The following is a 13,642-nucleotide window of genomic DNA, read 5'->3' on the forward strand; positions in this document are numbered from 1 at the left end:
TTAATTAAGCTTTTCTTATAAGTAGTTTTCAACTATCTTTGCAAGAACATTATTTATCTGAGTTGTTGGTGTTTTTTTTGCTTTCAGTCAGAATATTCTACTACTGATAGTGAGTGAAATATGGTTATTTTAATAAAGGCTTTGGCTGTGCAATTAAATATAGAATTTGCAATTGAGTGGCAATACATTTAGAGAAACTTCCTAATGCAAAGTTGGTAAAAGGTTAAAAAGAGTATTAAACTCTGTTTTGTGTGTAATACTAATTTATATTTTACAGAATATGTACATCTTTATGTAGATTTCCTTCTCAACAAGTCCATATACCAGCAGTTTGCAGCATTTTATTATGGTTTTCACCGTGTGTGTGCCTCTAATGCCTTAATGGTAAGTAATGACTTTCCAAACAGATTTTTGTTAAAAGTAAAAGTCTTTTTTATTGTTTGGGCTTTGTTTGATTAACTTAGTTTAAGGTAGCGTGGGCATTGGTTTCATGAGACAGGCAGTCTTAACTGGGATGCATCTTAATGCCTTCCTTTGCATTAAGCATTATATTCCTGTCAAAGCATAAATTGTTCCCTATTTCTGTTTCAATCCCATTTTTCAATGCCATCTATTTATTAATATTTCTTGGTGCTAGATGAATTTCAAATCAAGAATATACATAAAATCAAACCAATTTTCTGCAGATGCTAATTTTAAGACAATTTTAAATGTTAATGTATTTGTTTTGTTAAATGCAAGCTCTATGCAAAAGAAAGCTTTAAGAACATTTATTTATTACATCATTGTATATGGGGTGATTGATAAGTTTGTGGCCTAAGGTAGAAGGAGTCAATTTTAGAAAAGCTAGCACATTTATTTTTCACCCTCCCCTAGTGTTGCCACCATGTCCTCGTGGACCTCCTTGGGTGATAAGCCCTTGAGACCGAGGTAGTGGATGACTGCACGAAGGCCGATGTTGTCCATTTTCTCAGGCAGTGCTTATTTGCAATTTTCAATTAACTGAGACAGAAAATACCACAAAAGTTATTTCTGTATAATCACTCAGAGTTGAACTGCACGTGCATGTAGCGAGAGCTGTATAACTCGTCTCCTTCCACCTTAGACCACGAACTTATCAATCACCCCTGCTGTGGACTACTTTCTGAAGGTCCAAGATACAGACTTCTACAAAGAAGGGATCCACATGCTCCACGACCACTGTACTAAGTGTGTAAATGTAGGAGGGGACAATGTTGAAAAATAAGTGTGCTAGGTTTTCTAAATTGACTCCTGCCTTAGGCCACAAACTTATCAATCACCCCTCATATGTACACTCAGTGTCAAGGCTGAGTTAATTCTCATAAGTACATGTATGGGCAGGGTATCATGAAAACTTACTTAAAGCTTCACTACAGACACATAAGCAGCATTCACAAAAACAATTTAAACATTTAATCACATTTATTTTTACAAGAAAAACACAATTAGAACAAAAAATACATTGTAGTACAAAGAGACAAGAATGATCAAGGTGGTGCTATGCAGTAAAAATTTCTCATGAAACAGGAGTTTCTTTAAAAGCAGTAACATGAAAGCTGTAATCTGGAATTCAAGGTCACAGCCACTGCACAGCCACTAGTGAGGAGACTGTGTATGGGCAAATGGAGGCTGTATTCTAATTGGTTACCAGTTATACATGGAGTGCTGTCACAAGAAAGCATCATCCAATATCAAGGGCCCCCGCCATCCAGGCAATGCTCTCTTCTCACTAATACCATCAGGCAGGAGGTACAGAAGCCTTAGGTCCCACACCACCAGGTTCAGGAACAGTTACTACCCTTCAGCCATCAGGCTCCTGAACCAGCATGGATAACTTCACTCACCTCAACACTGATCTGATTCCAGAGTCTATGGACTGACTTTCAAGAACTCTACAACTCAAGCTCTCAGTTTCAATTAATTGATTCATTGAGCGATTGATTATTTATTTGTTTATTTATTTAACTTTTTTTCCCTATTTGTGGTGTGTCTTCTTTTGCACATTGGTTGTTTGTTGGACTTCGTGTTTAGTTTTAATTGATTCTATTTTATTTCTTCTATAATGAATGTCTGCAAGAAAATTAACCTCAGAGTAGACATATATGTATTTTGATAATAAATTTACTTCAAAATTGAAATTTGGAAAGGTTTCCAGAGGTATCTGATTTTCTGTCTAATAGAGAAAGGGGCCTACTATTGATCGAGGCACAACTGTGCAAGTGTGTGGATGTCAGCCAGTTAGAACAGCAAGAAGAGTTTAAAAAGAAGACAGCTTTATAGAGCAAGCACTGGAGGAGCGGGCGACGGAGCAGAAGTAGACAGAGTAGGAGGGCTTTGGCTCAACGGAGCTGAGGCAATAACAGGTCGAGGCAAAGTAGGTTGACTGTGAACATAGAGACCGGAAGTATGTGTGTGTGGCTGGTGTTCTGTGCTTGGTGTCAGATGTGGGAAGTCCTGGAGACTCCCAGCCTCCCAGACGGCCACATCTGCACCAGGTGCATCGAGCTGCAGCTCCTTAAGAACTGGATTAGGGAACTGGAGATGCAGCTCAATGACCTTCGTCTGGTTAGGGAGAGTGAGGAGGTGATAGAAAGGAGTTATAGGCAGGTGGTTACACTGGGGCCTCAGGAGACATAGAAGTGGGTAAGAGTCAGGAGAGGGAACGGCAAGAGTCCGATACTAGAGAGGACCCCTGTGGCTGTCCCCCTTAACAATAAGCACTCCTGTTTGAGTACTGTTGGGGGGGGGGGCTACCTGAGGGACGCGACACCCTGTGGCTCAGAAGGGAAGGAAAAGGAAGAGGATGGCAGCAGTGATAGGGGACTCTATAGTCAGGGGGTCGGACAGGAGATTCTGTGGACGCAGGAAAGAAACAGGGATGATAGTTTGCCTCCCAAGTGCCGGGATGTTTCTGATCGCGTCCACGATATCCTGAAGTGGGAAGGTAAACAGCCGGAGGTTGTGGTACATATTGGCACCAACGTCATGGGCAGGAAAAGGGAGAAGGTCCTGAAAACAGACTACAGGGAGTTAGGAAAGAGGTGATAGAGAAGTGATATATTCAGACCGATGATTTGAGATGTGTCTATTTTAATGCAAGGAGTATTATGAACAAGGCAGATGAGCTTAGAGTGTGGATCAGTACTTAGAAAAATGATGTTGTAGCCATTACAGAGAATTGGATGGCTCAGGGGCAGGAATGGTTACTTAGAGTGCCAGGCTTTAGATGTTTCAGAAAGGACAGGGAGGGAGGCAAAAGAGCGTGACGCTGTTGATCAGAGATAGTGTCACGGCTGCAGAGAAGGAGGAGGTCGTGAAGGGATTGTCAATGGAGTCTCTGTGGGTGGAAGTTAGGAATAGGAAGGGGTCAATAACTCTACTGGGTGTTTTTTATAGACCACCCAATAGTAACAGGAACTTCGAGGAGCAAATAGGAAGACAGATTCTGTAAAGGTGTAATAATAACAGAGCTGTCGTGGGAGATTTTAATTTCCCAAATATTGATTGGTATCTCCTTAGAGTAAGGGGTTTAGATGGGGTTGAGTTTGTTTCGTGTGTTGAGGAAGGTTTCTTGACACAATATGTAGATAAGCCTGCAAGAGAAGAGGCTGTACTTGATCTGGTATTGGGAAATAAACCTGGTCAGGTGTCATATCTCTCGGTGTAAGAACATTTTGGAGATAGTGATCATAATTCTATCTCCTTTACCAGAGCATTGGAGAAGGATAGGAACAGACAAGTTAGGAAAGCTTTTAATTGGAGTAAGGGGAAATACGAGGCTATCAGGCAGGAACTTGGAAGCATAGATTCGGAATGGATATTCTCAGGGAAATGTTTGGCAGAAATGTGGAAAATGTACAGGGGATATTTTTGTGGAGTTCTGTATAGGAATGTTCCAATGAGACAGGGAAAGGGTGGTAGGGTACAAGAACCGTGGTGTACAAAGGCTGTAGTAAATCTATTCAAGAAGAAAAGAAAAGCTTTCCAAAGGTTCAAAAAAACTAGGTAACGATAGAGATCTAGAAGATTATAAGGCTAGCAGGAAGGAGCTTAAGAATAAAATTAGGAGAGTCAGAAGGGACCATGAGAAGGCCTTGGTGAACAGGATTAAGGAAAACCCCAAGGCTTCTTACAAGTACATGAAGAGCAAGAGGATAAGACATGAGAGAATAGGACCAATCAAATGTGACATTGGAAAAGTGTGTATGGAACCAGTGGAGATAGCAGAGGTACTTATTCACTACAGAAAAAGATCTTGGTGATTGTAGGGATGGCTTACAGCGGACTGAGAAGCTTGAACATATAGACATTAAGAAAGGATGTGCTGGAGATTTTGGAAAGCATCAAGATGTACCCCAGGCTACTGTGGGAGGTGGGTGAGGAGATTGCTGAGCCTCTGGCGATGATCTTTGCATCATCAATGTGGACGGGAGAGGTTCTGGAGGATTGGAGGGTTGCAGATGTTCTTCCTTTATTCAAGAAAGGGAGTAGAGATAGCCTGGGAAATTATAGACCGGTGAGTCTTACTTCAGTAAGTTGATGGAGAAGATCCTAAGAAGCAGGTTTTATGGACATTTGGAGAGGCATAATATTATTAGGAATTATCAGCATGGCTTTGTGAAAGGCAGATCGTGCCTTATGAGCCTGATTGAATTTTTTGAAGATGTGACTAAACACGTTGATGAAGGTAGAGCAGTAGGTGTAGTGTGTATGGATTTCAGCAAGGCATTTGATGGGTACCTCATGCAAGGGATACTGAGAAAGTAAGGAGGCATGGGATCCAAGGGGACAATGCTTTGTGGATCCAGAATTGGTTTGCCCACAGAAGGCAAAGAGCGGTTGTAGACGGGTTATATTCTGCATGGAGATCTGTGACCGGTGGTGTGCCTCAGGAATCTGTTCCAGGACCCCTACTCTTCGTCATTTTTATAAATGATCTGGATGAGGGATAGGTTAGTAAATTTGCTGATGTCACTAAGGTTGGGGGTGTTGTGGAGGCCTATCAGATTACAACAGGACGTCAATAGGATACAAAACTGGGCTGAGAAATGGCAGATGGAGTTCAACCCAATTAAGTGTGAAGTGGTTCATTTTGGTAGGTCAAATATGATGGCAGAATGTAATATTAATTGTAGGACTTTTGGCAGTGTGGAGGATCAGAGGGATCATGGGGTCCAAGTCCATAGGACACTCAAAGCTATTACGCAGGTTGACTCTGTGGTTAAGAAGACATACGGTGCATTGAATTTAAGAATCGAGAGGTAATGTTAAAGCTTTATAGGACCTGGTCAGACCCCACGGTGTACTGTGCTCAGTTCTGTTTGCCTCACTACAGGAAGGATTTGGAAACTGTAGAAAGGGTGCAGAGAAGATTTACAAGGATGTTGCCTGGATTGGGGAGCATGCCTTATGAGAATAGGTTGACTGAATTCTGCCTTTTCTCCTTGGAGCGACGGAGGATGAGGAGTGACCTGATAGGGATGTACAAGATGATGAGAGGCATAGATCATGTGGATGATCAGAGGCTTTTTCCTAGGGCTGAAATAGCTAGCACGAGAGGGCACAGTCTTAAGGTGCTTGGAAGTAGGTACAGAAGAGATGGTTACAGAGGGTTAAGTTTTTTACGCAGAGAGTGGTGGGTGCATAGAATGGGCTGCCGACAGTGTTGGAGGTGGATACGATAGGGTCTTTTAAGAGATTCCTGGATGGGTACATGGAGGTTAGAAATAGAGGGCTATGGGTAACTCTAGGTAATTTCTTGAGTAAGAACATATTCAGCTCAGCTTTGTTGGCTGAAGGGCCTGTATTGTGCTGTAGGCTTTCTGTGTTTTGATGTCTCTATACCAAAAACATATTGACCTGTTTCATCTGACTGGGTGTTTAATGTTGAATGTCTAAGCCCAAGTGTTTCAGTCCAAATAAGAGTTAATACACGTGTCTGCATCTACAAAGTGGTTTTACTTTCCTAAGTTTGCCTATTCCTGCATTGTTATTTCATGCATAGACATATTAAAAGATCGATCTGTTTCACTAAGGCTCTGTAGGGAAGGCAATTTGCCATGCTTCCCTGATGGGACCAAATCACAGCTCCAGATGCAACAGAATTATTGGTTCTTACCTCTGAAATGGCCTGGTAACCATTCACTTCGGGAGACAATTGAGAATGGACAATAAACAGCAATCTTGCCAGCAATGTCTACATTTTGTGAGCATTTACATTAAGAAATACAAATGGTGCATTCGATTCTGTTGGTTGTTTGCTCTATTGAAAAATAATCTGTAATGGATTGCTTGGCTATCATCATTAAAGATATTGTGAGTATCAGGGTGTTTTCCCATCAGAAAGCTTGCACTGGACTGATGTAAAGCATTAGTTGGTTTGGAAATTGCTTATTGGACACAAAGCAAAAGCTGGGGATAAACAAGTCCTTCTCAGTTTGAAAGACAGCGATCAGTACTTGGATCCCAGCCATTCACAATCAGCAGCAAATACTTGGCTAAGGGGATTAAATGTCCTAATTGCAAATTTAGTGATGATAACGATGGCCTTGTGAATAGGGGCAAGGATGTAAAGAACCACCAGTGGGATTTGAGTAGTTGAGTAACTGAGTAAGAAGATGACAGAGACAATATTATATAAAAAAGCTGAAGTTTTACATAAGAAATAGGAGCAGGAGTAGGCCATCTGGCCCATCGAGCCTGCTCCACCATTCAATAAGATCATGGCTGATCTGGCTGTGGACTTATCTCCACCCAGCTGCATTTTCCCCATAACCCTTAATTCCCCTACTATGTAAAGATCTATCCAACTTTGTCTTAAATATATTTACTGGGGTACCCTCCACTGCTTCATTGGGCAGAGAATTCCACAGATTCACCACTCTCTGGGAAAAGCAGTTCCTCCTCACCTCCATCCTAAATCTATTCTCCCAAGTCTTGGGTCTCTGTACCATAGTTCTAGTCTCACCTATCAGTAGAAACAACTTTCTTGCCACTATCTTATCTATTCACTTCAGTGCACAAAACTGAAAAGCGTAGTACAGTATAGTGAAATGGTGAGACATAGCTTAGTGTTTTTGCTCAATGGGGCCTAAGTGTTAGGTAAACAAGTACTGAAAACCATGAGGCAGGTCCAACAAGCAATTGGTATGTCGGCTTATTTTGCTGTAGAGTGAATTACAGGAGTAATGATGCCTTACTACAGTTACATGGGACCTTGGATATACTGTACCTGGAGCGATATGAACACTTTTATTCTCATTACCTACAAAAGGTATATTTGTCTTAATGAGAGTATAGCGAAGGTTCTCTAAATTGGTACCACAGATGGAAAGTCTGCATATGAGGAAAAATCAGTTATATCAGAACAATAAACAAATTGCTGGAGGAACTCAGCAAGTCAGGCAGCATCTGTGAAGGTAAAATCTCGACTCAAAACAATGTTTTGGGTCAAGACCCTGCAATGGAAAGCTGCTGAGAAAACACTGAGTACCTCCGGCAGTTTGTTTTATGCTTGAGATTACAGGTTCTCCTGTGTCTCCATTCAACAAAACTGGATCTGTATTCTTTCAAACGTAGAAGAATGTGAGATCTCTTTGAAATCTACAGAATACTTAAAGACTAAACAGGTTGGATGCAGGGAGAATCTTTCCCCTGTCTGAGGACATTAAAACACAGGCTCACAGTCTCAAAATAAGTGATTGGGATGATGAAGAATTTCACACTCTGGGTGATGAATCTTTGGAATTCTCTAACTTGGAACATTTTTGAAAGGCAGTTACTGAGGACTTTTAGATCAAAAATTCTTAGCTTTCTGAGTATTGATGTAACGCTAGACAGTTGCACAAAATTAGCATTGATCTAGATGAATAGCGAAGCAAGCTTAAGAAGACCAAATAGCTGTTTTTGTACCTATTTCTTATATTCTCATGAAATTCCAGCCTTCCAAATTGTATGTTAGTGGTGCAGAAGATTTTATAGGCTGAAATATAGTTGCATTTTCTAATCCAAAATTGAACTTTAAGCAAAATATAAATTTAGCAAAGTGAATCTGGGGAATCATGGAATTGAAATATTTTGTGCTGGGTAACAGTGAGGTATATTCATCATCATATGATGTTGTTCCTGTTATATGCACTTGTGCTTTGTCTTCTACCCCGCTTGTCATCTGACATTGATCAGCTGCAGCTAAAAATAGCTCCTTGACATCTGATTTTATCCACTTTACTTGCCTGCCCATTTTCCTGTGTCCCTGGGGTGCAGGTTTTAATACATTTAACATTTCTTTATCATTGAAACTGTTGTCTTTCGCTGAAATCAGTGTCGGAGACAAGTTCGATGTTTACCGTTGGCAATGCCTCATCTTCCCTTATGCACCGATTAAATCACCACAAATACCAGTTTATTGTTTTGAAGGAAATTAAACAATGCATCAAATAGTCAAGCCTTACCACTGTAATTTAGTTGCAGTCTTTACTTTTCTTGTCTCCTCTTTGCAAGGCTCTGCTGCTCACTCAGTGATGCTTGTATCTTACCCAGGACACAGCTTCCCAGGAAGGGTAAAGGGTGCATGGAAACCCCATCATCTCCACATGGAGATTTAAGTAGTCATCTAGATATTTGCATATTCTACGATTACTAGCCTTCACAAACCTTAATACGTCCGAATGAAAAATTTCCACCTCAAGTCCCCTGTAAATCTCATACCACTTTCCCTAAGCCCATCTCCTCTGTTATTGATGCCTGGATTATGGGGAGACATTTCCTCGTATCCACTTTTTCAGTTCTTCTCATAACTTTGCATGCTTTGCCAGGTGTCTCTCAGCTCCTCCATTTGATGGGAAACAAATCAAGCTTCTCCATCATATTCTACAGGATGGCCACTGGAACGGCCCACAATACTCTCACTGTGGACTAGTCAATGTATTAAAACATTGTACTACTCCTTCCCTACTTTTATATTCCATGCCTTACTAATAAAGGCATGTTTCCTGTGTGTCTTCTTTACCACTTTATCTACATGTGCTGCCACCTTCAGAAATACTTATTCTGTCTATGCCCATCTGTTCCTCAATACTTCCTCTGACCTACAATTTATTGTGTAGAGCCTACACTTATTACCCACACAAAGTACATCATTGTACACTTACGATGAATAAATGTCATTTGCCAACTTACCAATTAACTAATATCATCCTGCAGCCGAAGCCTACCCTTTTCACTAAAATAATTTAAATTTATTGAATCTATCCTCAAAAGGATGACCATGCTATAACCAAGATCATCCTCGTCAACTTTCTGTCATCCCCTCCATTTGAAATATAATTTCTTATATGAGGGAATCATAATTGTTCGCAGTACTCTAGATGTTTCCTCACTGGTGCCTTGCACAAATGAAGTGAGATTTCCCTACTTTAATATTCCAGTGAAGTGAGATTTCCCTACTTTAATATTCCAGTGAAGTGAGATTTCCCTACTTTAATATTCCAGTCACATGAAATTAGAGTAAAAGGCAGCAGAGTGGCACAGCCATTAAGGGATTTCTCTCTGTGGCTACCATGGTAAAAGCTGTCATCAGAGTCAGAGTAAGCTGGGAAGGGATACATAGAAATCTCCAGTGCAATGAACTGGACTGCTTGTCTCGTGAGACCATACAACATAGGAGCAGAATTGGGTCCTTTGTCTCACCAAGTTTGCTTTGCTATTCCATCATGGCTGATTTATCATCCCTCTTAACCCCATTCTCCTATCTTCTCCCCATAACATCTGACACCCTCAATAATCAAGAACCTACCAACCTCTGCTTCAAGTATACCCAATGACTTTGCTTCTAGAGCTGTTGGTGGCAAAAAAGTACACAGATTCACTGCCCTTTAGTTCAAGAAATTCAGACTTATCTCTGTTTCTAAATGGATGTCCCTCTATTCTGAGCCTGTGCTCTCTGGTCCTAGGCTCCCCCATCATCAGAAACATCTCTCCTTGTCCACTCTATGTAGGCCTTTCAATATTCAATAGGTTTCAACAAGATCCTCATTTTTTCTAAACGCCAGCGAAGACAGGCACAGAGCCATCAAGTGCTCCTCTACCTTAACTCCTGGCAGATATTGCAGCATCTCACATTGAAGTGCTTAACACAGAACTCTGTGATTGTCGAGTGAATACATCATGATGCATGTGCCCAATTTAAGATAAGTTGAGTCAGGAGTGAAATATCAATATCACTTTGGGGGCCCTTTTAATTGCATCTCTTTGCTATTCTGTTACAGGTTTTAGTTCAAATATTGTATACTTGACCAATAGTTTTAAATTGCAGCTTAACACATCAGAGAAACACACAAAATGCTGGAGGAACTTGGCAGGCCAGGCAGCATCTATGGAGGGGAATAAATTGTCAACAATTTTGGCCAAGGCCCTTCATCAGGATTATCAGCTTAATGTGTCACTTTAGTTTGGTGTTCCTGGAAATGCACAGCACAATATCATTAGCTGCGTAACTGATGTCAAACAAAAAAATAGCAATACTCGGAAAGCTGGTGTGAAGATATCCAAGCCAGTTTCCCAGGAGATAGAAACATAGAAAACCTACAGCATAATTCAGGCCCTTTGGTTCACAACCATGTGCCGAACATGTACTTACTTTAGATATTACTTAGGGTTACCCACAGCCCTCTAGTTTTCTAAGCTCCATGTACGTATCCAGGAGTCTCTTAAAAGACCCTGTCATTTCTGCCTCCACCACCGTCGGCAGCCCATTCCACGCACTCACCATTCTCTGTGTAAAAAAATTTTCCCTGACATCTCCTCTATACCTACTTTCAAGCACCTTAACACTGTGCCCTCTTATGATAGCCATTTCAGCCCTGGGAAAAAGCCTCTGACTATCCACATGATCAATGCCTCTCATCATCTGATACACCTCTATCAGGTCACCTCTCATCCTCCGTCGCTCCAAGGAGAAAAGGCTGAATTCACTCAACCTATTCTCATAAGGCATTCTCCCCAATCCAGACAACATCCTTGTAAATCTCCTCTGCACCCTTTCTATGGCTTCCACATCCTTCCTGTAGTGAGGTGACCAGAACGGATGTTAATCTTGGTGGAATAGATCACTGTTATGATGTCATTCATATAAAGCACCCTTCATCACACAATATAAGCATAATATAAATGTAAATGGATGCATTTTCTAAGGATTTCATTAATGGTGTTCTGACAAATGATACATTCATCTTTTACCAGACCCAGCAACAACTTTTCAACCGGGATTCCCTACCCCTGACACTAATTCAAACAGGCAAAGAGCACTCGAAAAATTTAACCTCCGAATTTTGCACAAATCACACCCTTCTGTCTCTTTTGCCTATTCATTGCTCTGAAGTTCCTACCCTGCTTTATCTCTGCTCAAATATTGCACCTTTTAAAAGTGCCTTAATTCCAAAAGAAATATTAATTGCAGCAAACTGTCATTATTTCTACAAACATGAGAGAATCTGCAGATGCTGGAAATCCAAAGCAATGCATACAAAATGCTGGAAGTTTTCAGCAGGCCAGGCAGCATCTATGGAAAAAGATGTATCAGATTAATTAACTAATTTAGCCAAGAAAGTAATCTTCTTAAAGAGTCTAATATCTAAAGCATTAATTGCTTCTCTTTCCACAGATACTGCCCGACCAGCTGAGATCTTCCAGCACTTTTTTTTTTGCTTTAATATAGACCTGTTTCTGTTGAAGCTGTCAGAAATATAGTGAAATTCTTCTGCTAGAATGAATCAGATTGACTTGCATTCCAAATCGAGAATGAAAGTTTAATTTTAGTTTGAGTATATAGATCAAATAGAAATATTTTGTTCATTCTTCCACAGTTGCTTCTCCCAGAAGAAGTGGAAATGCTCGTGTGTGGGAACCCTGAGCTGGACATATGTGCACTACAGAAGATCACACAGTATGAGGGTTATTCGAAGATGCACCCCACAATACGGTGAATAAGTCCATGCTTCTGTTGTCTTTAAGGAGCTCAGTTTCATAATGGTATCCATTATGTATGTAAAACTGGGCTGATTTTCTTCTTTTTTCAATATTGCTTCTCTAATACATGTAAATATGTTTAAGTATGTTGCTGAAATATATAATAATTATGATCGGCATATAGCAATTTTATGATCATCGATAGCATTCTGTCCACAGAGACAGATTAGTGAATTCCAGATGCAATCAGGCACAGACACCTATGCACTCCTGAGGGAGTACCACATAATCAGAGTTATATACTTTTTCTGAGACTTTAGGATTCAACTTTGATGTAGTGAGCAAGAGATTCTCATGGTGACCTGGCTGTTAGCTGACGAACTTCCTCTACCAACTTCACCAGAAAAGATGATCTCATCATTTCAGTTTACTGATTTCCATAATTCAAAATCTCTTAATCAATTGTGCATTGTGGAGACTTGCGGTTCCAATGAGTATTATAGGTGTCTTTATTTATACCCTAGATAGTTCGTAACTCAGTATTTCCATCTCCCTAAGAGTTTGTTGACCCTCAATGTTAGTTCTGGGAAATAGGGACATGAGTAGGATTTGAGCCTTGACTACACCTTGATAAGATCAATGCCGATCTGCAACCTCAACTCCATTTTCCCACTCAGTCTCTGTGTCCTTCCATATGATTAACATAAATCATCAATTGCACCGGAGACAACATGTTATATTTGGAATCGTGGCAGTGAGAATAACCAGACAAAAGTAAGAAAGGGGGAATTTAAAAAGTTTAATGTGGCTGTGAATTAGGGACAAAGATGATGGCCAGACCGGGCCAAATTGGGCAAATGCAATCTGGCCCAGTAATGCAGTGCCACGTGGCTTGCATTTTCTCTGTGACTGCATCATGTACACCATTTCAAGGGTGAAATGGATGAAATACAACACCAGAAGAATTTGGAGACATAATTAGGTCAAAAAGGAAAAAACAAACTTTTAAACTAGAAAGTGGTTGCTAGGGGACGAGAGCTGGAGAGTTAACATTAAAGAACTGTTATTTACAGGAAGTTTCCAGGCACAACTATGAATAGATGTTCCACCATTGTAATCCATTATTTTGCCTCTGGGATTTAAGTTCCAATACAGGTCAGACAACGTGGTTGGAAGTCACTCTAGGCAGCTGTAAAGTTCTGTGTAAATAAATCACTACTACTCATGAACATTTGCTGCGAAAGTGTTTCTCACCAAGTAATCTAGTTATGATTTGTGGACCAAATATGTTGCAAAAAAAGGCTTGTTTGCACCAGCCACTCTGTCTGCAGAAATAGGTACATTTACCAGGGGATTTCTGAGGCATTTATCTTCCTATTCCTGTCAACCCAAGAATCAGAGAAGAAGTTATTACATCTGCTGGAATCTGACCAGCAGACTGTTCCCGCTGCAGCAGCATCTGTTTCAGAAGTATCCCATGTCACTGCAGTCTTGTACTTTCAAGCATAAAATCATTTCTAACAGCCGCAGTAATAGTGAACAACTACAATGTGTATGAAATGTATCACTGATCATTATTACCCAAGACTAAAGCCTTCTTCCACAGAGAAGTAACGAGTACTGTGACCATACACACCCTTCATAGCTATTAAATTCT

The 13,642-nt window shown here is 40.5% G+C and overlaps 2 protein-coding genes across 15 annotated transcripts in view; one reads left to right on the plus strand and one right to left on the minus strand.

Annotated features, from left to right (window-relative positions):
• Positions 1 to 13,642, minus strand: part of ppp1r3cb (protein phosphatase 1, regulatory subunit 3Cb) — a 273,775-nt gene that overhangs the window by 100,503 nt on the left and 159,630 nt on the right. The gene's annotated exons all lie outside the window — the stretch shown is intronic.
• hectd2 (HECT domain containing 2) overlaps positions 1 to 13,642 on the plus strand; it is a 95,313-nt gene that overhangs the window by 78,894 nt on the left and 2,777 nt on the right. The window contains exons 17-18 of the mRNA XM_059947532.1: positions 278 to 384; positions 11,883 to 11,998. Of these exons, the coding sequence (XP_059803515.1) occupies positions 278 to 384; positions 11,883 to 11,998 (223 nt within the window). The remainder of the gene's footprint in view (positions 1 to 277; positions 385 to 11,882; positions 11,999 to 13,642) is intronic.

This window comes from Hypanus sabinus, chromosome 22 (assembly GCF_030144855.1).
Source record: "Hypanus sabinus isolate sHypSab1 chromosome 22, sHypSab1.hap1, whole genome shotgun sequence".
NCBI classification, from domain to species: domain Eukaryota; kingdom Metazoa; phylum Chordata; class Chondrichthyes; order Myliobatiformes; family Dasyatidae; genus Hypanus; species Hypanus sabinus.